General features: G+C 54.1%; 11 protein-coding genes across 11 annotated transcripts; 6 read left to right on the top strand and 5 right to left on the bottom strand.

Annotated features, from left to right (window-relative positions):
* Positions 1-18: 18 nt before the first annotated feature.
* Positions 19-369, top strand: AB675_3244 (uncharacterized protein; the record flags this gene model as incomplete). The annotated part of the gene is made up of 1 exon (XM_018143276.1): positions 19-369. A coding segment is annotated over one exon (351 nt), but the record flags the coding sequence as incomplete, so codon positions are not given.
* Positions 370-577: 208 nt separating this feature from the next.
* Positions 578-1,569, top strand: AB675_3243 (uncharacterized protein; the record flags this gene model as incomplete). The annotated part of the gene is made up of 2 exons (XM_018143275.1): positions 578-692; positions 746-1,569. The coding sequence occupies 2 exons, from the start codon at positions 578-580 to the stop codon at positions 1,567-1,569; spliced, it is 939 nt and encodes a 312-aa protein (XP_017994357.1).
* A 3,322-nt stretch (positions 1,570-4,891) lies between these two features.
* On the bottom strand, positions 4,892-5,859 carry AB675_3241 (Microtubule integrity protein mal3; the record flags this gene model as incomplete). Its single annotated transcript, XM_018143274.1, has 5 exons — positions 4,892-5,460; positions 5,506-5,583; positions 5,633-5,667; positions 5,716-5,787; positions 5,846-5,859. The coding sequence occupies 5 exons, from the start codon at positions 5,857-5,859 to the stop codon at positions 4,892-4,894; spliced, it is 768 nt and encodes a 255-aa protein (XP_017994356.1).
* A 492-nt stretch (positions 5,860-6,351) lies between these two features.
* AB675_3240 (Dolichyl-phosphate-mannose--protein mannosyltransferase 1) lies at positions 6,352-9,165 on the bottom strand (the record flags this gene model as incomplete). Its single annotated transcript, XM_018143273.1, has 5 exons — positions 6,352-6,813; positions 6,859-7,221; positions 7,266-8,288; positions 8,351-8,891; positions 8,939-9,165. 5 exons carry the CDS (start codon positions 9,163-9,165, stop codon positions 6,352-6,354), a joined length of 2,616 nt encoding a protein of 871 aa, XP_017994342.1.
* Positions 9,166-9,874: 709 nt separating this feature from the next.
* AB675_3239 (Pre-mRNA-splicing factor) lies at positions 9,875-11,410 on the top strand (the record flags this gene model as incomplete). The annotated part of the gene is made up of 1 exon (XM_018143271.1): positions 9,875-11,410. One exon carries the CDS (start codon positions 9,875-9,877, stop codon positions 11,408-11,410), a length of 1,536 nt encoding a protein of 511 aa, XP_017994350.1.
* A 1,396-nt stretch (positions 11,411-12,806) lies between these two features.
* AB675_3238 (pH-response regulator protein palI/prr-5) lies at positions 12,807-14,280 on the top strand (the record flags this gene model as incomplete). Its single annotated transcript, XM_018143270.1, has 2 exons — positions 12,807-12,996; positions 13,046-14,280. 2 exons carry the CDS (start codon positions 12,807-12,809, stop codon positions 14,278-14,280), a joined length of 1,425 nt encoding a protein of 474 aa, XP_017994347.1.
* A 50-nt stretch (positions 14,281-14,330) lies between these two features.
* AB675_3237 (pH-response regulator protein palI/RIM9) lies at positions 14,331-15,057 on the top strand (the record flags this gene model as incomplete). Its single annotated transcript, XM_018143269.1, has 2 exons — positions 14,331-14,362; positions 14,409-15,057. 2 exons carry the CDS (start codon positions 14,331-14,333, stop codon positions 15,055-15,057), a joined length of 681 nt encoding a protein of 226 aa, XP_017994340.1.
* Positions 15,058-15,909: 852 nt separating this feature from the next.
* AB675_3236 (ABC1 family protein C10F6.14c) lies at positions 15,910-17,914 on the top strand (the record flags this gene model as incomplete). Its single annotated transcript, XM_018143268.1, has 2 exons — positions 15,910-16,929; positions 17,000-17,914. 2 exons carry the CDS (start codon positions 15,910-15,912, stop codon positions 17,912-17,914), a joined length of 1,935 nt encoding a protein of 644 aa, XP_017994352.1.
* A 150-nt stretch (positions 17,915-18,064) lies between these two features.
* On the bottom strand, positions 18,065-19,111 carry AB675_3235 (Retinol dehydrogenase 12; the record flags this gene model as incomplete). The annotated part of the gene is made up of 1 exon (XM_018143267.1): positions 18,065-19,111. The coding sequence occupies one exon, from the start codon at positions 19,109-19,111 to the stop codon at positions 18,065-18,067; it is 1,047 nt and encodes a 348-aa protein (XP_017994351.1).
* A 514-nt stretch (positions 19,112-19,625) lies between these two features.
* Positions 19,626-21,269, bottom strand: AB675_3234 (uncharacterized protein; the record flags this gene model as incomplete). Its single annotated transcript, XM_018143266.1, has 1 exon — positions 19,626-21,269. The coding sequence occupies one exon, from the start codon at positions 21,267-21,269 to the stop codon at positions 19,626-19,628; it is 1,644 nt and encodes a 547-aa protein (XP_017994341.1).
* An 884-nt stretch (positions 21,270-22,153) lies between these two features.
* On the bottom strand, positions 22,154-23,638 carry AB675_3233 (putative aminotransferase; the record flags this gene model as incomplete). Its single annotated transcript, XM_018143265.1, has 4 exons — positions 22,154-22,489; positions 22,527-22,760; positions 22,811-23,306; positions 23,361-23,638. 4 exons carry the CDS (start codon positions 23,636-23,638, stop codon positions 22,154-22,156), a joined length of 1,344 nt encoding a protein of 447 aa, XP_017994353.1.
* Positions 23,639-24,617: the final 979 nt, after the last annotated feature.

Raw genomic sequence — 24,617 nt, 5'->3', positions numbered from 1 at the left:
GAGCTCACACGAACACAGACACCAACCAAGGAATGGACCTCCAGAAAGGAGCCTAGCATCATACGTAATTTCAATCTCGCAAGCTTTGTCCCAGCCATGAGCGGCGACACTGCTGCTGATGATATTGCTGACCACGACCTTGATGACCCTGACGGCCTTGACGACCTCAACGAGTCACCCGTTGATGCAGCCTCTCCAGATACGCACGATCGACATGCTACGGCCCTCAACCATTTCATCGCACATGGATTCTCTACTGAGTTACAGGCTGGTATCTGGGAAGCGAATCAGAACCTCATCAATACCTATAAGGGCGAAGTCAAAGACACTCCTATGCTTAACAGAAATGACCACTCGAAGCCGGTCTAGGACCCCGTCTTGCGAGTTCACAAAATAGCTGATTTCCATACCTGCCATGGCTATCCTGGCTCAGAATGCCCATACACCACAGGTATCGATGGCTCAACAGCTCTCTTGATGCATGTTGTTGGAGGGGTACTCGGGTCCAGAAAAGTACACTTCGCTTTCCGGGACACTCTATGCTTTCTCTGCCGCAGTCTAAAAGTACAAGCCCACAATGAGAATCAGCGTCAGAGGCAAGAAGAGCTGGTGTTCATTCGAGTGGCGCAAGGACTTTGTGCATACTCAATATCCTGCAAGAATCCAGCAAAGCCAGGAACAGTCCGATGCCAGTTCCACCACGATCAGCAAGCAGTGTATGATCACCGACACCGCTCTAAATCAGGAAACGGATGGAAGAAAAGCATATGGACAGATAAGGAGAAAGAAGACGGCCTAGACATTGACGCAATTGCCCTCAGCACCAGGCAGGCACTACAAAGACTGGATCTGCCTGTCGCGTGGGACATCATTGCTGAGAAGATGAACGAGCATGGCGAGCAGAGCCTTCTCTCTATGGACCGTCAATTCCCAACCATTCCCTCGATCGACCTTGAGTTTTCAAGCACCGCCACTGGAAAAGAGCCCCTGACTGTTGGAATTGTTGATGCTGTCACCAGCAAGCCACTATTGCACTGCAAGATCGACCATGGAATCTCTGTCAACGAGCTTATCAAACAACAATGCGGTGACCGGACCGATCATGCAGCAAGGGTTACAGCTTCTCATATACGCAAATGGATGTATGCAGAACTGCCAGCGCTCACCCCTCATCAGCTATTCGATCGTCTACAAGAGCTCAACTTCAGCTTCAGTCTAGAATGGCACACTGCGCTTCCAGAAAACGGTGACATTGGCTTGCTGGAAAAGTTCTTCAGAAAGCACAAACTCGATCCTGCAAAAGTCCTGCCACCCTTGGAGCGACGTTACTCTCCGGCAAGACTGCTTCGATGGGAATTGGCCTGGGCGAATGGGATCAAATGGGAGGACCACGAGATCAAGCGTTACTCACTTGAGCGCATGTACCTGCTTCTTGTTCCGGATGGCGAGTATAAGTACATCCATCACGATGCAGAGGTTGATGCAATCAAGCAGGCGGACGTGACGAGGGCGGTGCTCCAGCTTGTGAAGACCGGCGGTGACAAGGGCAAGGGCAAGGGCAAGCATTGAGGACGGCAGATCTAGATGGCAAGCGACGATGAGTAACGGCAAGGTCCGGAATTGACCACGGGGGACCGAGATGGCCAGCGGTGTTGCAGTAAAGGCAAGCGGTGTTGTGGGAAGGGCAAGCATAACTGATCATAGAGCTGACCAAGAAACGTGGTTCAGTACATAGGCAGCATGATTGGCCAGGCGCACGGCAGCATGATAAAGGCGATCGATATTAGGCAGACATAACACGTGCTTTCACTATCGTACGAGGCATGCGTCGCGTCCTTTCAACGAACAAGGCGAGGTTACGACTGGGCTGCGACTAGTCTGGAAGGCGACCTCGCAGTCGCCCGGATCAATAAGCATAGCACGGTGGTTGTCAATATGTATTGAGAGTCAAGCTGAGTCTAGAAAATGCCATGTAGTTGCGTAGGGTGAAAAGACGAAAAGAATGTCATCAAGATATTGCTGAGGGTCGTGGTGGGTGAACCAATTTCTCGATCAGGGACATGTACAACAGGCTTCATAGGAGGCAAGCGGGAAAATAATATCCTTTCTACCGAAATGAGAGGCGCGCAAGCGACCGACTTCACAGCGCGCATCTGGTACGGCGCCCAAAGCCTGCCTCGCATCGACACCAACCATGCCTTGCTGTGCTCCCAAAGCCCTCCCAACGATATGTTTTCCGACGACCTGCAACACCTTCTCTTTCCCCCGCCAGGTCAACGTCCTCTGCGACTGAGTCGAGCGATGTTGACGCAAGCGCCGAGACCGGACCGAGCGATGATGGCGAACGCTGGCCGTTTGCGGACGCTGTTCCCTCTCCGCTGGACGAACTCGGCTCAAGTCAACGAACGCCCTCCTGGAACACTGGCAGTCAGATGACTGCCTCAGGCCCTTTTGTTGGTGTTTGCGCTACACCGAGACCGGCGACTGTACTCAATTAGTTATGACACTGCATGCTGGGGCGCCGGGGGTGCGGCAGGCGGCGCTTGGCCCTCGACATCACTCGCGCTCGCGAACCTAGGTAGTCTTATGACTACCGTGTCCCTAGTTAGCCTTGATATATGACCATGCTTGACGATTCACTCACGTCTTCTTCGGAGCCGGCGCGGCCGGCCGCGCAGGATGGGGAGGTGGTGGTTGGTTGCGACTACACAGTGTGTCAGTACTTGTCCATGTGCCATGCTGCAAAAAACCAATTGCGGAACACGAAGTACTTACCGGGCGGGTGCGAGACTTGGGTTGAGTGACAGGCTTTGCTATGCATAAGTCAGTACTGATTGCGCCTGCGTACGCCAGTCGACGAAAATAGACTTGCTTGAGAACTCGCAGCGCGTGCCGACCCAGCGACGATTTGCACAAGCTGTCCCCTACAGTTAGTTTCGACTCGATGGAAACTCGAAATCACAAAGGGTCCGGTTGACTGGGGCGAGACCTGTTGGGGTTGCTGCTGGAAGCCAAGGTTGAGTTCGTGGTGAGGACGTGAGATAATCATATGCGGAAGTGATGGACAGATTGATGAATGATGTGCCATTTACGAATCGTACGCAGTGGTATCTATGGCTCATTCGATTGTGTGTTGTTTTGATCAAGCATAGCAAGGTATTGCTGCCTCGATCTGCATGTCTTCATCATGCTTCCGTCTGTCACATCCTGTACCCATGCCGTTCATGAAGCGAGCTTGGATGTGATGTGCAACCCATTGGAAATTCAAACCTCAGAAGCCATTTCGGCTTGACCCAACTCCCGAGTGCTGCGTTCCTGATTAGCCTCTGGGGCGACAGTTTCCGATAAGCGGCCAAAAAAATCGCGGGAATGGGAAGCACTTACACTTGGGCGCCTTTAGCGCGAGACTTGCGAGATCTCGGCTTGGGGGCAGGCTTGGCTAGGAGGAAGTTAGTGCTGATTGTGGAAGGATACGCTTTCCAGTCAAGTTGAACTTACTGGAGAATTCGCAATGTCTGTTGCTCCAGACACAATTGGCGCAGGCTATACAATGGTTAGATACGACAATCAACGAAAAACACAATCACAAAGGGGCAACTTACAACCATCAGCAATACCGGGAACAGATTTGCAGTAGTGGAAGGCGCCAACATCGAGGGTGCAGAATCGACATGGCTCCTCGTTGAAGACGCCGTTGCCCTGCATTACGTAGGCGGAGCGGAATCTCGGACGTGCTGTTACAGTCAGTCGCGGCATGAAAAGAAATAGAAACACTTACAATTGACATAGTCTTCGGTATGTTTGAATCGTCGAAATTGCACCAGTCGGACAAGGTCACGACCAGCTCGTCGCATCGCATTGATGATATTGGTTCGCCCACGGCGGGGAGTCTCATAGCGGCTCGCAAAGCGACGATCCACGTAGCGGCTCGCCACTGACGGTATGTTAGCCTAAACTTTTGGATACAGGACTGACCGTCAAGTGCTTTACCCCGGGAATCGAACCCGAGGACGAGCCTAGAGGAGGAGGTTGGTACTGCATTCATTGTTAGCGCTGAACATCTCGAACAAACGTAAGCAATTGTGTGCGATTGTTGAAGCAAAAACCCATGGCGCAAATACAAGTCCATCTGCGTAGCTGGCTGACTTTACGAGGCCGTTGGAAGCGTGTGTTTTGCTGCGATAGCGACGATACTGCTTGTATGCTTCTTGACGAGCTTGGTGACGGCTGTCGATTGGTCGCTTCAGCTATCCCGCGCTATCTACCGATTGGCTGCAGCGCTTCGTACCGATGCGTGGTGGGTTCTTCCAAGATCGCGTCGGTCGCTTCTTGCATGCGCCGAGTGTTTGAGAGCCGCACAGTCGCTTTGGAGGGGTTTTCGAGATCGCTGAAAGTCGTAGACACGCGTAGATAGTCGAAAAACGTAAGGAAAGGGGTGTAATTACCTTACTGGTGGTTCGAAGCGTGGGTGGTAGGTGGAGCGAGTCACCAATCGGCGAAGGAGTTTTTGGGGCGCCGACAGTCAATTGCCGCTGCTAAACCTTATTTCCGTGACAATAGAATGCAGTCGCTTATTCATGATCTATCAGAATTTCGCCTGCTGCGTTATGATGCTGCACACGAGGGCGTTGGTCTTCAGCCAATACACGCTTCTTTGAGGCAACCAGGTCCAAAATCTGTCGCCGGTTTTTGCACAACCGAGTCTGCTGGGCCGAACGGAGACACGACGTCGCCAGCCTCGGTGATGATCTCGTCGGTGGTTCGGACACTGCTCGCTCCATGAGAAGACCGTCCTCATGGTCATCTCTGCTTTTGCTCCAACTCTCAATGTTCATCAGGCAACACTGCCCTCGTCAATCGTTCCTGAGCCTCATACAGTCATCCTTCGTACTCAAAACGTGTCAGGCTCGTCCCCATTCGCGCCCTCTTCAGCATCTGGAATTTCAAAGCCCTCCTCGGTGCTGTACAAAATCGCCTGGATGTTTTGGACCAGCCCACCTTCCTCCTTCTCGATCTCCGGATCCTGCTCAATTGCGGTCTGCAGCAACAACTCGATGTCTCTCAACTTGCTAAAGTAGAAGTCTCGCTCCTTCTCCAGCCCAGCAATGGCCTCCTTCATGTTCTCGTTCTCTTGTCGCATAGCTAATGCCGCAGAGCTTGCTCCGACTGCAGCACCCCCTGTTGCTGAGCCTACACGACCGGCGGCTCGTGTGGTAGACGAATTGGCAGAAGGCTTCGGCGCAGCACGAACCGCTGATGTTCGAGGCGCGGCAGCCGGCATTGCGGCGGAGGTTGGACCGGAGCCTTTGCGTCGACCGACGGCATCGTAGTCGTGGCCAGGAAAGTATTGATCCCAGTACCGTTTCGTCCATTGCATGAACTCCAGATTATCCTGCATCTTGCACTTGACGAGAGACTCTATGGGCACGGTTCGCTCTATGCCGTGTCTTGTGAATGCGTCTGCGCTTGTTAGCGCCTGTTGTCATCACAACGCCGCTCACATACTTTGTAGAATCTTGAAGTTTTGTATGTACGCGTACTCGGTATTGACGTTGAACTTTACTCGAGCCATTGGGATGTCCACTGTCACAGAGTCAGTCGCGTACCATCTAGATGACGAGATGGCACTCACTGTAGATTGAGTCGAAGATTTGACAAAGCGCAGCACTGTCCGTCGTCAGTCATCGGTATTCCGCCGCAGCCCACATCACGTACCCCGTGCCGCACTGCTCGATCCGTGTGACATTGAGTTGCAGTAAGCTATTGAGCCAATGCAGAAGCTCTTGCCTGCTCGTCATCAGTATGTATTCTTATGCGCGCCGGACGCTAAATTGTCTGCTCATACCTTGATTCCCCCATGACGCGCAGTTGTATTCGACGAGGGGCAGATGAGACCTTCGTGCGGGCAGGTTTCGCCCAAGTACGCCCACAAACTAGGTCGGGCGGGCTAAGAAGGTCTCTATGTCGATGCGGAAATAATTGAAGCGCTCGAAAGGGCTCGCAGATGTCGTGGTAGAAGACTCGGAATTTCACTGGTTGACACCAAAACAAAAGCGAGTTTGACTTTCATGCCTGTGGGGTGCGGTGCCGAAGTTCAAGTCTGAAAGTCGTAGCCAATGGCAACGCCTAATTCGGACAATTTTGCCTGGCAGCCTGGTTGGCCTCGCCGGGACTGCGTAGTCGTCTACTGTACAGTACATCGAAGGCTCCAAGCTGTTGCGCACCCAAGCGGAAGGAAAGGATCTTGATCTTTGAACTTTTGTTATTTGCGACTGTGCCATTCCATATATGAAGACACTACCTCATGATGTAACGGAGACAGTCAATGTGGCGAAATATTGCCTCTCTACATTACTTCGTAGCCTCGTTCGCATCACTAGCAGGTTGAGCCTCCATCCTTCCTGCGCCCTCGACCGACCCTGCCTCAGCTTGGGCCTGCGCGGGCTCAATCTGGCCCTTGCCTGCAGGAACTCCCTTTGTGTTTGGGTTCTGACCTTGCTCATCGGGATGGTCGGGTGCGTTTTTCACTTCGTTGCCAGCCTCGTCAACGACTCTAGTGCGGGTCTCATACTTGGTCTCAAACTTGGCTTTGCCTTCCGCAAGCAGCTGCTGAACGGCGGCTTCATCGAGCAGATTCCCGTCCTGGTCTCTGTACTCAATGGTCTCCTCTCGGTTGATGATATTCGCCTCATCCTTCTTGGGCGTCACAGCTTCAGCCGGCATAGCCTCGGACGAGCCTGCTGCAACAGCGGCGCCAGATGTTGGCGTAGCTCCGCCAGCGGACAGGCTGGGCGGCGTGTTGTAACTCTTGTACTGCGATCGTTAGTTGAGCGGCAGGAAGGTCTGTTGTGTACTTACATCATCGTGGAATGTATTGCAGTCAAAGTCCCATGTGTCAATGAGTTTGACCGCCTTGCACTGCGTCTTCGTCCATTGGTTGCCGTAGGTTAGGGGTGCATACAGTGTGAATACGAAGACAGCGGCCAGCACGAGGACCGCCGCAAACGTCTTGCCGACTATTGGTACATCCCGAAGGCCAAATGTGCGAATTCGCATGAAGAAGAAGTCGTAAAATTGGCAGAAAGCCATGATGCGAAATAAAGTGCCGGAAGGTAGTGATGCAAGAAAAGCTGTCGAGCCATAAGGTAGAACGGAAAGTAGTGGAATGCCCAGCCAAGGACAGTCTGGCCAATCTCGTAGTCGAAGCGGCGGAAGTTGATGCTCGCATAGTCATTGCAGGATCGTTGCCAACGAAGAGCCGCTACAGCCTTGAAGACAACATAAGCAGCGATGGCCAATGTTGAAGCGTACCAGACCACAGGGTTACCGAGAAGATAGATTTGGCGATGATCCTTGCCCCAGAAATTGATGCCCCGTCGCAGAGTAGGCCAAGATGGTGGGCGCGAATCCCAAGCATGAGACTCGGTCAAGCCCTTATTCGTGCGCCACATGACCTTCTGCAACTCCCAGAACTTGCCGAGGAACCCAGGATTGCGATAGTTGACCTTCTCGGCATCAGGACCGATGGCAGGGTGGAAGTTCTGTTCAATGTACCAGATACTGTTGGGAAGTGTACCTTGTTTGGCACAAGTGACTTCCTGCTGCTCAAAGCCCCAATCTGGGAGCTTGACCTTATGAGAGAAGAGTGCGCAGCCGCTCATGATGTGAATCAACCTGAACTTGGTCTGAATGGTCCGCAGGCGCTGTTTGGCCAGTTCGCCATCAGACATCGATTTGACGATCTCAACACGGAACATGTCATTGGCATCGCCCTCAAAGCCCTCATATCCATAAGCACTGACCTCTTGTTGCCAGTCGGCCTCGCTGACAGGAGCGCGAACGTCATGTGAATGGATGCGTCGGTGCGTTGTCAGATGGTATAGCCGAATGACATCGCCGTCCTTGATGAAATTGGTCTCGTTGCTCCAGGCTCGATATCCAGCGACAGTTTCGTTGTTAGCAGTCACCGGCTGAGTCTGGTTCTCCAGTAAGAAGATGTTGTTCTCATCTTTGTGAGGGTACAAAGTGACTTGTTGCTGCTTGCTTCCAGCTGGGTACATGTGAGCATGTGAATGCAGATAGCCTCCCTGAGTGTTGTGATGACGGATGCTGACCTCGCTGCCGAGTGCAACGTCGGCTGGAGTGTCTGCCATACCCTTGTTGTTGAGTGTGGCTTGGAATTCGGATGACATGAATCCATCACCATCGCCGGGATTGACCAGGCACAAGAAGTGAATTCCAAACATGCCCACGTAGAACGCGACCGGATGATGATCAGACAGAAGACCCTGGCGAAAAAGTGCTTGAACCATTTGCGAGCTGGCACGTTTTGTGTATCCGCGAGTAAGACCCACAGCTGGAGTAGAGTCAAGCTGCCAATCCATGCAATGGTGAAGAGACCGACCCACTTGACCGACACAGTAGCACCAAGACCGACACCCGTTGCTGCCAGCCAGAACCACCAAGTCGGATCGAAAGCGCGCTCTGGGCCGAGTTCATGTTGATTGTTGAAGCAGGTCCATGCCAGGGCAGTGACTGCGGTGCAGATGAGAAGAGGCGAGTCGAGGAGGATCAGCCGTGATTGAGTAGTCAAAGCATTCTCAAAGATGAGCAACGCCGTGCCTAGCGCGGCCGTGATCGTCTTACAGCCGTATGCCTTCAGTGTGAGGAACATACAGGGAATGGTCAGGACGCCCAAAACGGCCGGGAGCAGGCGCATGGCAACATATGGTACTTTTGGTTCGAGATAGTCTTTTCCGATGTCCTTGAAGTCGAACGAGCCGTCGAAGCCAGCCAGCCAGCCAGCCAGAGTGATGAGGAGCTTCGCTAGCGGTGGGTGAACATCCATGAAGAACTTGCCCTTGATGTATTTCGATGCGAAACCGCCGAAGCTGAAGACATGTCAGCGCTACTCGGTCCTCGCGGTTGCATGACTTACTGGACTTCATCAAACACGACGCTTGATGGCTGATAGATGCGGAACAGCCTAACGGCGAAAGCGAGGGCTGTCATTGCGCCCATGACTTGATAGTCTTCCGCGGGGAGCAGAAAGATATCATTGTCCTTGACTCCTTCCGATGCATAGCTCTTCTTCGATGGTTTGGCTACGGTGTTGCGCGATGCCGGAGCGGACGCCTTAGGAGGCTGTCCCTTTGCGACGGCCATGCCTCGATTTTAATGGTCGTTGACGGTGCGGAATAAAAGTGCTGTGGAATTATTTTGTTCTTCCCAGGCACTGATTTAAAAATGGTTCGAAGTTCGAGGAAACGACACGAGACTGCGCTTTGACTTGGGCAACAGTCAAAGAGTCAATGCCACATCTCGAAGGAAAGTGACCAAGTGATGAAAGAAATGAAGGAGAGACGGGAGTGACAGATGGGAAGGGGTTGACTGCTGAAGTCTGAATATTCGAACAACTGTTATTTCGAGCTGACCCCAGTCTTCAAAAGTGTCACTCGCGAACGCGTCGTTCGGTAAGGGGTCCTCAGGCTGCGGGCCCCTATTCTTAGCTGGCTTAGTCCAGCAAGCTGCATTACTTTTAGCGGGAGCCACCGCCGAGCTCGAGAAGGAATGCCCCTCGACCTGCCTACCGAGAATTGACCGCGGAATGCGATTTGGAGACTTGGAGGTACCGCGCGCCGGATGACGAGGCCAGCAAGGCTGAAAACTTCAAAGAACTTCCATCAAGGTTCGTACTCTTCCTAGGCAACAACACCATATTCTAGCACAGTCGCTGATCTTGGGTTAACGTGCAGCGTTTCTATCGTCTTGACCAGTCTCCTGAGACCCCCTTCCCCAAGAGTCTCCGACGGACCCACAGGAAGCGCACCCTGCGCGACGGTACACAGTACTCAGCCGTGACGGCTTGTCCGCGATGGGGTCCAACGGCGTCCCAGACCTGCCAGAGGCCGTCAACAAACCGCCAGAGGGAATAGTGCTTCCTCCAAAAGATATCAGGTCCATCATTGAAAGGACAGCGGGCTATGTGGCACGGAATGGTCCAGTATTCGAGGATCGCATACGGGATAAAGAGCAGGGCAATGCAAAGTTCGCTTTCTTAGTTCCTTCCGATGCATATGCACCATTCTACCAGTGGCGACTCTCCGAGGTCAAGTCAGGTCGTGGCACGGCAGTGTCAGCAGGACGGACAGATGATGCACCTGTGCAGCAGAAGCCAAAGGGCCCCGAGCCTCCGCCCGAATTTCAGTTCAGCGCCAGGGTACCAAACATCAGCGCGCAGGATTTGGAGGTAGTCAAGCTCACAGCGCTACATGTGGCACGAAAAGGCAAAAGCTGGATGACCGCGCTATCTCAGCGAGAGGCAAGAAATTACCAGTTCGACTTTCTACGACCACAGCATTCGCTTTACACGTTCTTCCAGCGGCTAGTCGATCAGTACACGATCTTATTACAGACCGGTCCGGAGGGTCAGAAAGCGGAGCAGGCTCGAATCGCATCGCTGCAGAGCAATATACAGGATCGGTTCCGTGTACTCAACCTGGCAAGAAAGAGAGCCGAGTATGTCAAGTTCCAAGAATCGCAGAAACAGAAGAAGGAAGCAGCGGAGGAAGCAGAAAAGATCTCATACGCGCAGATCGATTGGCACGACTTTGTGGTCGTGGAAACAGTCGTCTTTACTGAGCAAGATGACCACACTGAGCTACCACCACCAACTACGCTCAACGATCTGCAAAGTGCCAGTCTCGAGCAGAAAGCAATGATGAGTCTGGCTCGGGCTGATCGACGGATCGAGGAAGCAATGCCAACCGATGATATGGCTGGACATGCGTATGATACACAACCCCAGGCACAGCAGAACTTTGGATACGCGCCACAGCCGTATCCGCCGCAGAACGCATATGCGCCACAACCACCTCCACAGATACCGCCACCTCAACCGATGCCCGTATACTCGCCAGCGCCGCCAAGTATACCGACACCACCGCCGTCCACGTCATCACCAGCCCTAGCTCCAGGCCAGCCCCCTATGCGAATTCGGGAGAATTATGTTCCTAGAGCGCAACAGCGGGCAGCGAGAGCCGCGACCGCCGTGTGTCCGAACTGTGGGCAACAGATACCTCTGTCGGAAATGGAGCAGCACATGCGCATTGAATTGCTGGATCCGGAATGGAAGAAACAGCAGGCTAAAGCCACAGCAAGGTCAGCGACAACCAACCTGGGTGGGACCGATGTTGCCGCAAATCTGAAGCGGCTGAGGGAGAAGACGGGCGGAGGTGGAGCGGACGATCATATGGCGGAAGCTGCAGGCAGATTGCTGGCGGAGGATGAGGAGCGGAGGAAAAGACAGAAACCTGACGGGTCTAATGGGTACGCCGCACCTCCAGCCGGGAAAGACTTGAGCATAGAAGAGCAGATCGCGTTGATTCGATCCAAGCAGGGCAAGCCATGAGACAGGGTTGGCAGCATGTCCTGATGACGGCTCGATGAACAGTCACGTCTACGATGCACCATCGGGTGGTCGTTGAATATCGATCTGCTCGTTGAGAACGCGAATGCAATGTAAAAGCAGACTGCCGCGTGGGTAGAAGATGAACAAGAGCTTGTACGAGGTCAGATCAGAGACATGCAGCAGTACATTTCCAGGGACTGGGGTCTGTCGACCAGTCGGAGATGTTCTGCGGACTGAGCCTCCAGGACGTACCGCAGCCCTTACACTGCAGGTTTCATGAGGAACAGGCAGCCTTTGTGGTAGCGCACGCTGTCTGAACGCGAGTTCGTTATTCCACCCATTGGCGCTGGCGCCCATGTGGTCTTATGCGCCAGATGTGACTTGCAGAACGACATTTGTACTCTTGTCGTCCACAGTGTCGTGGTGACAGATTGCGATCATTTAGACTCGGATAAGACTTACGGGGTGGCATCGGAGCAAGAAGCGAGATTCTCGAGCATATCCGATTGGTGCTGGGATAAGGAGAACTCAGTGCTAAAAAGCAACTAGGATGTATGCCCGACAATCAAGATTGCTTACCACCTTAACCATGATATAATCACAAAGGAGACTGCATGGAAGGGTGATCGTTGCACCAGACAGTGTAGCGTGCGGGTATAGCCACGAGGTCCTGGATAGGATCATAATCGAGAGTTAGAGGCCGATGCACTCGCCCATCTGCTCGACCTGGTGTTGTAGTATCCCCATGTTGACAAGTACACTGGGTACAGACATCTTTTGCCGGGTAAATCAAACCAGCGGTGCCGTTAAGATAACGGCCGGGATTACTTCGTACACTACACAGTAGTAGGGACTCAAGGCAGTCCAGGTGCTGATAGGGTGTGGCATCAATTGTTCTTCCAGAAGACCACCCCGGACCGGAGCCAACCTGCAACGAGACTTGACTCAAGATTCAGGGCAACTCTGTCCCAGTCTCGCCGCCTCCTCCATGTCCATGTCCATCTCCAGTTTCCCATTCCATTTCCCGACACCGGCTCTGCATCCTTCCCACGACTAGGACCGACTCTGAACAATCGTCGCAGGGATCGCAAGAGTAGTGCCGTTCATTTGTTATTCCTTCTATCCATCGAGATCATCAATTTTTGTACTTGTCGGAATAGACTTCTCCAGCCACGACGCAGGCGCACCTGCAAGAAGCCGCACCTCCGCAATTTACTCGGCGCTCAGCTTCATCGCCCCTACCACGGGCAGATGATATCAGTACTGCAGCTATAGCATCTGAGTGACGACCATCCATGTCGGCAATAGCAGAGCTTCACTATTCACTGTCTGGCGCTCTTGCGCTCAACTGATCTGACTGCTCCGCGGCGTTCGATCACGATAAAGCCACGCCGCCATGCTCAGACCGGCCACCCCACTCACAGTAATCCTACTGATATCCTTCGTTTTCCTCTTGCTCTCGACGCTGAGTAGTCCGGTCATACCCAGTATACCAATCGCGACCTTCCAAGGCGTTCACTTTGGCGTCTTTGGTTACTGCACACCCAACGATGGATGCTCAGGCATAAAGATCAAGTATACGACTGGTTCGTTCTCCGGACCGTGAGAACGATCGCAGAGACTAACGAGACATAGACGGCCTCTTCGACAGCAATGAGAACCCCGACTTCAACCTTCCTTCCCAAGCTCGACGCTCGCTGTCATCGCTTCTCATTGTGCATCCCATCGCCGCCTTTCTGAACTTGGTAGTGCTTGCGCTTGCCGCAGCTGCTCATCTTCACTCGCCCTCACACTCGGCTCGGTACCTCCTTGGTGTGCTTATACTTCTTCTCCCGACCTTACTGGCCACTTTGCTGGCATTTCTGGTCGACATTCTTCTTTTCGTTCCACATCTCGCATGGGGAGGATGGATCGTCCTGGGGTCAACGGTGCTCATCACCGCGGCTGGTGTTGTCACATGTGCCATGCGGAGGACGCTGGTCTCTAGAAAAGCTAGGAAACGCAGGATTGCCGAAAATGCTGAAATGAGCGGCGAAAACTTCTACAATCGTCAGGCGGCGCAAGATGCGAAGCTGGCAAGTGCGACCGTGCCTGCGTTCGCGACAATGGAATCGAAAGCTCCAATGGTTAATGGCGCTCCCGGAGCGGACAATCTGCCCTCTTTCACCACCTATACTTCGGATTCAAGACGACCTGAGAATGAGATAGACACTTTGAATCGAGGCCCATCGAGCGTAGCTCGGAGTACCAGCAGAGACGGTCAGAGCGTAAGGAGTTATCCCAGAAGATCGAACAGCCTACCTCGAGACCAGTTCGGCAATCCTGCTCCTGGTGTGGTGCCGCCTATGCCTGGCTACGACAATAGACGTCCTCCGCCACCTGGTGGAGCACCATATGGCGGCGGCATGCCACCTCCGCGTGGTGGCTACGGTCCCAGAGGAAGAGGTGGGTATCCGCCGAGAGGTAGAGGTGGTCCCCGAGGACCTCCACCGGCTGGGTATCGTGGTCGAGGTGGCTATCCGGGACCCGGTAGAGGCGGATATCCACCTCCAGGTCCCCCTCGTGGTCCTGATGGCGCGATGATGGCTGGTGGGATGGCAGCTGGAGCTGCTGCAGGCGCGATGATGGTAGAGCCATGCGACCACAACCACCACCGGGCTATGGACCAGGCCCCAACGATGAAAGTCAAGTGCCTGGAGCATACCCGCCTCCGGATCGTGGTGGCCCCATGTCGCCGTCTATATACTCGACACAAGATCATGATGGATACGAAGGCTACGGGCGAAGGTCTCAGTCACCTGGAAATCAACGTCGTCCATCGCAAGGGAGCAGAGGCCCTAGTAGAGGTGCGTCACCTGCAGGTGGTATAAGGGCACCGTCACCCACTCCAGCGGTACCTGCGCTACCTTCTGCCGTGGAAATGGACGGCCGAGGGGTGCCTGCTGAAGCAGCGTAAGTACATTCTGGCTCTTAAAGCGTTGAAGCTAACATTGGCAAGTTATGTGCCAGCTCGCTCAGGCTGGAATAACGCAGCAGCTGAGCTTCCAAGCTCAAGCAGCAACGTCGGCAGCTACGGCCGAGCAGAGAGGGTGAACTCTGGTGGCAGTGATATCTACTACGAAGACGTCGATCCCAAATTTGCGCCCCCAGAGCCCATGCCACCGCTACCAAGTCAGGCAGGCAGACTCCCTCCTGTCCTCGCAGCAGGCCCTCCACACCAGCAGACATACCACGACGAAAGCCCGGATTCAGTACATGCACACCATATACAACCACCACCACTAACCAATTCATACGAGGACTTGCCCGGCGCAAGATCACCAGCTGAGTCCGAGACTAGCAATTTTACTTCTGTTTCTCAGAGAGGAGTCAATCCAAATTGGCGGCCTGGCTATCCAGGCGAGTTTCAGGGTGGTGGTCCCGGACCCATGAGAAGGCAATCCAACACGCAAGCGAGGCAGGACATCTTGTTAAACAACAACCCGGATTTCCAACTGCCGGGAATGACGCCGCCAGGACGAAGGCCGATGGGAGGAAGAGGTGGTGGATTCGGGCCAGGACCTAGTGGTCGGATGCCACCTCCAGCAGATGGGCCTTATCCGAGAGGAATGCCAATGATACCGGACGGCGGAGTTCGAGAGATATGAGAGACCTCATACGGCGAAGAGCCACTACTCATGCTCACTGGGATAAGGGGTTTTTTCAGAGGCACGTCTCGCCCAGAGCCATTCTCGGGATAGATATCACCAACGAGTCGCTTGTCTGGGGAGCGTCTGGGTAAAAGCTGGACGAGGTCTATTACAAGAAGTTCCGACATGGCTGATTGGGCGATGAGCATGCCGCTCAGGAAAAATTTCGCGCACAGCATATGATTTTGTACAGATTTGAGGGAGGCTATGTACAGTGCATTTGTAACGTACACGACACGACACGACATTCGCGAAAGTCGAGAGATTACTGCGTAGGTAGCAATCTTGACTTCTCAACTTCCACGGCCATTTTAGCATAGGATTGTTAGTCGCATGCTCACTTATGCTGCCAGGTCTGCGATGGGATACTCGTCGGCACCGGACAGTCCATGGGCACGCTTATGCCAAGAGGCAGTGGACGTTCCGTCACCTTCGTCATGAAATGAAAAGCCTGAGCCGTCTGCGCGGTCGATTGGTATGGACATGCCAGTGTTCTTGAGCTTCCCAGGGATTGCAGGCAGGAGCTGTCGCAGCAATGAACCTCACTTCTAGTGAACCTCGAAGCAGGACTATCTCTCGGCCGTGTATACTTTAGCGAGTCGGCGATAGTTTAACCGATTCTGGTAGGCAGATATCGTCATACATAATTTTTGAGATCGATCTTCAGGAACCAGAGATCCGCTCCGCGATGTACTTGTCACGCCACATGACCGACATGCTACAACTCGCGTGCTATGCCTGAGGGTCCATCTTGACTGTTCCCTCACATACGCATCTGTTGTACTGTCTTGAGATAGCTTCAGGTGCCCAATGGCCTCTGCATCGCGGCGCATCTGCGACAGCTGTCTGGCTGCTTTCTCCAAAAGCACGAGATCACAGCCGCTGTCGCCGTTGAGGTCCAGCATCTCCCGGAGTCGCCCCTTCCATTCGACACAATATCGCGCAGCCTTTGCTCCTCCCTCCCCAGAGTCGTTAGGCAAAGCGAGACCCGCAAGAGAGTACAAACGCACCCGACGATGGCTGCGTAGACTAGGCTACCTCACCGTAGCCGGAGGGATAGGCTATGTGATAGATAACCAGTTCTTTGCCTCAGCACTCACACGAAGCACCCGCACATTCGCCCTCGGATTGACGGTAGCACTGGACTACAAGATCAACTTTCGAGAAAACCCTCCGTTCGCTGACGACATCACCGAAGTCCATGCCCGCAATGCAGAGAAGCTCTCGAATCTCCTGCGAAAGAATGGAGGGCTGTACCTCAAAATCGGGCAGGCAATCGCCATGCAGAGCGCCATTCTTCCACCCGAATTCCAGAAGATGTTCAGTACCATGTTCGACGATGCCCCGCAGAACGACTGGACCTCTGTCCGACGAGTGATCATGGAAGACTTCAACGGCCGAACTCCCGAAGAAGTCTTCGGCGTCTCTTTCAGCAACAACGGTGATCCTACGAAGGGCGTCATGGAGCGCAAAGCCCGCGCATCCGCCTCTGTAGCACAAGTGCACTGGGCTCGTCTGCCCGACGGCCGCGAAGTAGCGATCAAGATCCAAAAGGAGGAGATTAGCAAGCAAGTCGGCTGGGATCTCTGGGCTTTCAAAGTCGTCGCCCGCGTCTATTCCTGGTACTTCGATCTCCCCTTCTACACCCTCGTTCCCTACATCACCGAACGGTTGAAGCTGGAATGCGACTTCACAAACGAGGCGGCCAACTCGCGCCGCATGGCGGAATTCGTCGCCGCTGAGCCCCGCCTCCGCGACCGTGTCTATATACCCAAAGTGTACGATGACCTTACCTCCAAACGCGTCATGACCGCCGAGTGGATCGAAGGCGTCCGCTTACGCGACAAGGACGCCATTACCCGGCCATGGCGCGGCGGCAGGCGTACTGGCAGCCAGGTAGCACGGCACACCCCTCGACCCACCCAAGCAATCCACACAACATCTCCAATCCGCCTCTGCGAGCTCCCCAGGCGCAGACTTGAAGCCCGATCGCAACTACTGGCGCGGCGTCGACGGCCAGGGTGGCCTCGGCCTCTCCCTCTCCGAAGTCATGACCACCATGGTCTCCCTCTTCTCGGCCCAAATGTTCATGTGGGGCTGGGTGCACTGCGACCCTCACCCCGGCAACATCTTCATCCGCCGCTTACCATCCGGCCACAGCGAACTCGTCCTCATCGACCACGGTCTGTACATCTCCATGTCCCCAAAGTTCCGCCACGAGTACTCCCTCTTCTGGAAGTCGATGATGACTTTCGACAACGGCACCATGGGGCGCGTAGCACGCGAGTGGGGTGTAAATGATAGTGAGCTGTTCGCGAGTGCCACGCTGATGAGGCCGTATCAGGGTGGTCAAGGCAGGATACAGAAGAAGTTTGCGGAGATAGGAAGGGAGGAGGATGCGAAGAAGCGGCATTATGAGATGCAGCAGGCGAGTCGGCAGGCGGTGAGGGAGATTTTGAGTGATGAGAATAAATGGCCGAAGGAACTTATTTTTATTGGGCGGAATATGAGGATTGTGCAGGGGAACAATCAATACTTGGGGAGTCCGGTGAATCGGATTAAGATTACGGGGAATTGGGCGTCCAGGGCGTTGGCGGATAACAAGGATCTGAAATGGAGCGAGAGGTGGAGATACTGGGCTAGTCATATGGTGTTCAAGGTTGTGCTGCTGGGAACGGATGTGGCGTGGTGGGTGAGTCGAGTGAGGCAGTGGTTTGGGAAGGGAAAGGGAATGGATGATGATATGGAGCAGCAGATGAAGAAGATTGCGGAGGGGTATGGTGTTAAGATGCAGCATGATGTTTTTGAGGGTTGAACTCATGTTCGTGTGCGAGCCTGAGAAGGACATCGTACGAAGGAGTTTGGTGGTAGATTTCATGGCATTTGTAGAGCATTGGGCCAGGTGTACTTCGTGTATACATGTCAAGGCAAAGATCAACTCCCACATAGTCCTGCGCGATATCACTCACTCCCACCTCTTCAACCCCTCCACCCCATCCACGTGCTCCAAGATCTCCAACATCTCCGCCCACAACCTCTCGCCAACCTTCCTCCCCTCCTCGCTCGCAGCCCACTGTCCCAGATCCCCATCGTCGAAAACCCCATCACGCATGTACTTCCCGTGCCCCTCTCCGAACAGCCTCACCCCCTCTTTCCCATCCACAGCGGCTCCAACACCTGCTGCCAGTATTCTTCCCCCGACTTCCGCCGTCCTCCCAAAAATCGCCTTCATGATCCTTACAACCATGTTCCCCTCCCGATTCAGCTCACTCTGACACAGTCCCGGACTAAGGTAGTTCACTACCACCGGACTGCCCTGCTGCGTCAGCCGCGGCGCAAGTCCGTACCGCGCGAGGAGGATCTGCAGGAGTTTTGAGACGGGGTATCTATCCGCGAGGACATTCTTGCCCTGAGCATCCAACGGCCCCTCGTCGAGAGCCGCAAAGATGTTGTCCGCGTGCTGTTGGGTGAAGAGTGTGTGTTTGTGCACTTCGCTGCTGACGATCGAGATGCGTGGTGGGAGGTCTGTGGTTTGGGAGTACTGCTTCGCGGTGGACTCGAGTTTTGGGATTAGCAGGAGGCAGAGGAGGAAAGTGCCGAGGACGTTGACTGTGATGGAGGATTCGTGGCCTTCGAGGAGGGACCATTTGGCGGTGGCGATGCCGGCGGAGGCGAGGAGGGCGTCGAGGCGGGGTAGGGATGTGGTGCAGCGGGTAGCGAAGGCTGTGATGGAGGCGTAGGAGGAGAGGTCGAGGGGCCAGACTTGGATTTCTGGGATGGAGGATTTGGGGGTTGAGGTGGGGAGGCTGGCAAGGATGGACTGTTTGGCGGTCTCGCCGGCTTTGGTGTTGCGGCAGGCGAGGATCAGTTGGGAGCAGCCGAGTCGGGCGATGTGGCGCGCGGCTTCGAGGCCGAGGCCGGTGTTGGCGCCAGTGACGATGACTGTTTCGTTGGTGAAGGGGCGGGTTGGGAGTGGAGGGGTGACAAAGAGTTGGGAGTAGAAGAAGCCCATATTTGCTCGCAAATGCTAGCTTCCTGTAGTCGAGGTTGGTTGAGTACTTCCTCTCGTCAGGTGGACCAATATTGTCGCCGGAAGGTCGTGCTTTCGCTTCAATTCGTTCTCTACCAACAGCTGAGGGATGGTGACAACGAAGCTGCGCAAGGTGTTATGGTTCGATATATACTGCGGCAGCCATATGCTTGCATGGTTTTCACTAGATATAGGCTCTGCACCACTGAAGTCTTGAATGCTCCATAGGGCGGTATTGCCAGATTAGGTCCGATCTGTTAAATCCGTCGGAAGAAAACCTGCCGAGTGACCAATCATGGTGGCTCAATCCAGGCCCTGAGCTCGGCCTTGCAGACTGATTTGGACTGAGGCGTGGGAAGAGTAGGCAATCGTCTAAGTCCACGATTGCACTGGATGCATACTGCGGTCTTAAAGGTGGTGAGTACTGCTGTTAGGAACACAATTCCCCGAGTGCTCAGCGGTGGAGGAATAAGGTACTGCAGCGACTTTTGCGTGCTCATTGTGTTGTGCAACCAGGAACAGCAACATTCCAGTCCTTACCCGTGGCATACCATTCGAAGCGCTTCCTGTTCTTTTTCTCGTCGAGGAGGTCCTCGTTGAAAAAGCAGTCGAATCCACGCAGCCTTGCAGCGTCCGGGACTTGCCAGCTTTCACGAATTGAACCTTCTAAAAGTTCGATGTCTGGTGATTCAGCACCAAGCTTTGCCAATTCTAACGCTCGGACTTCCTCTGCTGCAATTGCTACCCTTACGTTGGCCGCACAGACCATCGAGTCCCACTGTCCTTCCTTGCGATGTTTGGATTCGAGCAGCCGAAGGGCGCCCCGGCGGATACCAGGATTGCGGCAATTGCTGGCAGTGATGAACAAAGGGAGAATTATGCCCGGTGCGAGAGAGAATCTTGATCGAGCATATGTGCCATCCCTGGGACCATACGACTGTGCGCGCGGTAGTCTGGCCAAGACTAGCTGGCTCGTGTGAAGGATGGCGTCGTCAATAGTGCCCCATTTCATCACTGGCGTCCGGTCGCTGCGGATGCCTAGGAAAGACTGCCTTGGCCCAGTATAGTCTGACAGACATCTCGGCCTCCGATGTAGTGTCGCATGATCTGCTCTCGTAGGGCGGGCAGTCAGGCTGATCGTTCTCTGCTGATCTGGCATGATGCACCCATTTGTGAAGACTTCGGCCAAGTGGACTATGCACGCAAATTCAGCTTCAAAGCGATCGAAGTCCATATCGTCATGCCGTAAGTCCACATTCAGCAATATCTTTACCATGAGACGTCGCATTTGTAGAATGACCAGATCGCCGTAGCTATCATCGTCAGCCATAATTTCGAGGTTGCATACGCATGCTTGCAGATAAGCGTCTAATGCGAGACACCACTCTTCATACTGCAGAAGAACATCGGGCAGCCTCTGTGATGGTCCGATGCCAGGATTTGAGACTCGGAGGTCCTGCTGCGAGGCTTTCAGGAGCCGATTGAACAGAAGTTCGAAAGCCTCGATGGCTGACTGGATTCCTGTCACTTCCCGCAGAGGTTCTGCGAGGAACGCCGAAGAGAAGTGGCAGTCAGACGGCGAAGTAAAGTTAGGCTGTCCTAACTCCAGATTTTCGGTATCGAAGTCGACGAAAATGCACACCAATAACTCCGACATGGACGAATCCAGTCTTCGGTCAAGCTCGCGAAGGATTCGAAGACCGTTGCAGCGGTGGTACAAAGCCGGCTCTGGCCTGCCTCTCAGGCTGTCGAATGCTGCTAAGATCAGACTTGCCAGAAGCGGCGTTTCCCGGTGCCGCCATACTCTAGTTCCGAGCACCATAGCAGTAGCCTCATTGTAATGCTTCATGGCCATATGAGAGTCTGACAGAGGCTCGAATGGAGTGTACCTAGAATGGAACGCCGCGGTCGATGTCTCGAACTCTTCATGGACAGAGCCGAGAGCGACCACGCCATACCGGATGGCAGGTTCCTGCTCTGCTGCTTGCAGAACATAATCCAACCAGTGATAGCGTGTTCGACGACGCTGTGATAGCTCAGCGACTGTCTTGTGTCGAAAGAACGCCAGCGCCCGTTTCTCGTCCAGAGTAGTATCGGGCTGTGGTGTCAGTGATCTCGGCACAATCCCGCCATTATGCATGATGATGTTGTCCAGATTGACACGGCCGCCATCCTGCCCCGTCTGTTCAACGTGCCATTTGCAGCTGCGCGACGCTCTCAAGCACCGTTTACAGCATGGCCGCGTCTCATCGCACTTCAATTTGCGCAGCTTGCACGTTTGGCAGCCTGCGCGACTACGCTGGGCCCGGCTCGTCGCGAAAGCTGTGGCGGCAAGCTCATCCTTGAGGAGAGGCTTGTAAGTATGAATGTAGCCGCCGCATACTTTGCCTGTGCGGAGGCACTTGTGACAGCTGGGTCGCGCTTCGTCGCACTGAGAGAGCTAAGATGGGGGCCAGCTGATGACAAAAGTAGGTACTGACCTTGACTTTTCTCTGTCTGCCTGTAGGAAATTGTTAACGGGCTGGAAGATGAGGCAAGTCAAGAATATCACTTCCTGGACTAGCGACGTACATGTTCTGCAGCCTGCAGTGGTCACCACCATACCTGGCGTCCTTGATCGATATCAGAATCCCATGCTGTTACACGAAGCGCAAGCCATCAGTCAAGGTCCAGGCTACGCCGAGGCATCAGCGCGTCATTGGGACTGGCGTCCACAACCCAAGGTGATCATCTGATGTTCAGATGTCGAGATGCCTGTAGCGTGTCTTACAGTCCTCCATAGCCTCGCTCACTAGCGTGACTATCTCACAGACTTAGTATGCAAGGTCAATATCACTACGGACAAGCAAGGACATCGACTTCGCAGATGCCCCAGTCTGTACGAGCCAATGAGAAGGCGCCGGCGTCTACTCCATTTGAGATACTTGGCAACATCACACCCGCGATCGTCGGCCTCTTGCCGCTTATAATGTCGGCTCACCCTCGATTCACATCTCTCATCATTTTGTGATGGTATCATTGGGGTCAAGGCTCTAAGAGTATCCGATGACGACTGATGAACCCCTCTACAGCATTGACGAACGTGCTGACATCCTTCTCGGTTGTCTGGAGCAAGAGGCTGACCAGACCTCGCTCAGCAATCCAGAATCCCCGCTCGATACACCAGAACCAGAATAGCTTCTTCAGATTTGCATTCGAAAATTTGTCGATATCGTCACTGCGCACAGGTATCTTTCCGTTCTCGAGGAAATGGATTGTCATCACCGCGCCCACACCAGTGATGACCATCTTGGTCCCCCCGGACACAGCTTGTAGGCGTTCTCTAAGGTCATCGCCGAGCGCGTTAAGATTCAGGTTGGTCTGTGGCGTGTATATCTTGCTTAATCCGGCGAAGAACCGCCATTGTCAAAGTGCTGTTGTTGAAAGTACCAGAGTGCGGGAGGGACAGCGATTGGCGAGGATCATACGAGACGAGCAAGTCCCTCCGTCCACCAAATGCACCAAAGGCAAACCCTCCACCCATGTACTTACCCAGAGTTGTTAAGTCTGGTCGAAGCCCGTACTTGCCTTGCAGACCTGCAGGATGAAGCCGTGATGTCATGACTTCATCAAGTATGAAAATTGCATTGTGCTGGACTCTGGTCAGAAACTATCCAAAGTGTTACGACACCGCAAACATACCTTCGACGCCAACTCCTCAATCGCCTGGAGAAATTCAATTTCTCCCGGAAGGCACCCGCCTGCGCCCTGCATCGCCTCAACAATGACAGCAGCGACATCCTCGTTGCTACTAAACATGGCACGAAGCTGGGCTATGTCATTGTAGGTTGCGACCAGCCAGTCAGCAGAGTCGACATTGTTGGCGCCGACGCCGTGAGCGAAACCAAGCACGCCACCGTGGTAGCCCCCTCTGAAGGCAATCACTTTCCGCTTGCCTGTGACTTTGCGAGCGATGCTAAGTGCGTACAAATTCGCCTCCGTTCCCGAATTGCAGAACCTCAAGTGTTCGATGAGCGGGAATCGTTCGCGAATGATCGTGGCCAGCTTTTGCTCCTCCAGATGATGAGCGCCGAGACTCATTCCGGTCTTATTGAAGGTCGATGCCATTGTCTCTTGAAGAACTTCATTAGAGTGTCCATAGAGGCCAGCAGTCATCTCGCCCACCAGGTCCAGGTATCTATTCGAAGCCAACATCAACATTTGTACATCAGTGCCAACGGCTAATACGTACTTGTGGCCATCAACATCCCACAAAGAGTGGTCTTGGCCTCTTTCCATGCAAATGGGAAAAGGGTCGTTGTACAGAACCGACCGCGTGTTGCCTCCAGGCATCAACTCTGCGGCTGCTAGGTGAGCGGCCTTGGAGCCTGGGTTTGCCGAAGCATATCGTCCTATCGCGGCTTTCAGCTCGTTCTCGGCTGTGGGCACGCTTCTAGACGTGATGTAGGTCAATGCACGTGTGGTCTTTGCATGATCAACATCGACGCTGGTTGTCACTAGGGTCGCCATGATGAGATCTTGCCGCTGCTGGTCGATGTTGAGGACAGTCTTCAACATACATGTAGAAGGTGGCCATAGCAATGTCAAGCATAGTTGCGCAGAGGGCTTGCCGGCTGGTCCCACAACTTGAGTTCCGGTATCACCTGCTCGTTACTACCATGGGTAAGGCGTTCTCTACAGGCACGTTACTAGATAGCCGACCGCATTGAAGGGAGGTGGAGCGTCGAACTCTATTCAGCGCCATGGGCTCTGGGCGGCATCTCCGCCGTCTTGGCACGACGGCATCTCCTGGATTTTGTTGCGGCAGATCCGTCGACCGTTGCTTCAAGTCACGCCTCTTCCGGTCGTTCGTACGGGGGACTATCCATGGCGCTTACTCGATGCTAGCTGAATGATGCAGGCACCAGGGCCATGTCCCGCCTTGTCGGACCCTGCTCGCATCAGGAAGAGGGCCGAGCGACGTACAGCGGTTGCGTGTGTATTCTGCAGGTAATTGCTCCAGACTTGGCCCCTGGTCTGTCCATCGTAGCTGTTCCCGGCTGACGGCTACAGGCAACGGAAAACGCGCTGCTCTGGTGGATGGCCACAATGCTCCAACTGCAGGAGCAAACAACGTGACTGCGTTTACCCCGGACTGAACACCACACCGGTGGATCAATTGAGAACGAAAACACACGGGCTGGGCCTGAGCTACCGTATGCCTTGTACATGTGTCGTAGAGGTGTACACTTCACTGATAGCTACTGGAAAGGCTGCCTCCGCGCCAATTACGAAGCTCCGCTATATCATTCTTCCGCGACAACTACGCAAACACGCTGCTATGCTTCCTACCGCCTCAGCAATTCATTGAAGATCCTTCGGGAGATCAGCTTCCGCAGCCGCTACTGCTATGCATCCTCGCATTGACGATCAGGTAGGCAAGCAAGGCTCTTCACACAGTTCCAGAGCCGAGCTCACCGTTGCTCCGAGCCAGATTCCTGCCGGGCTT

This window comes from Cyphellophora attinorum (genome assembly GCF_001299255.1).
Source record: "Cyphellophora attinorum strain CBS 131958 chromosome Unknown Contig62, whole genome shotgun sequence".
NCBI classification, from domain to species: Eukaryota; Fungi; Ascomycota; class Eurotiomycetes; order Chaetothyriales; family Cyphellophoraceae; genus Cyphellophora; species Cyphellophora attinorum.
The sequence above is the reverse complement of the archived record's forward strand: the minus strand, read 5'-3'. Positions and strand labels throughout refer to the sequence as shown.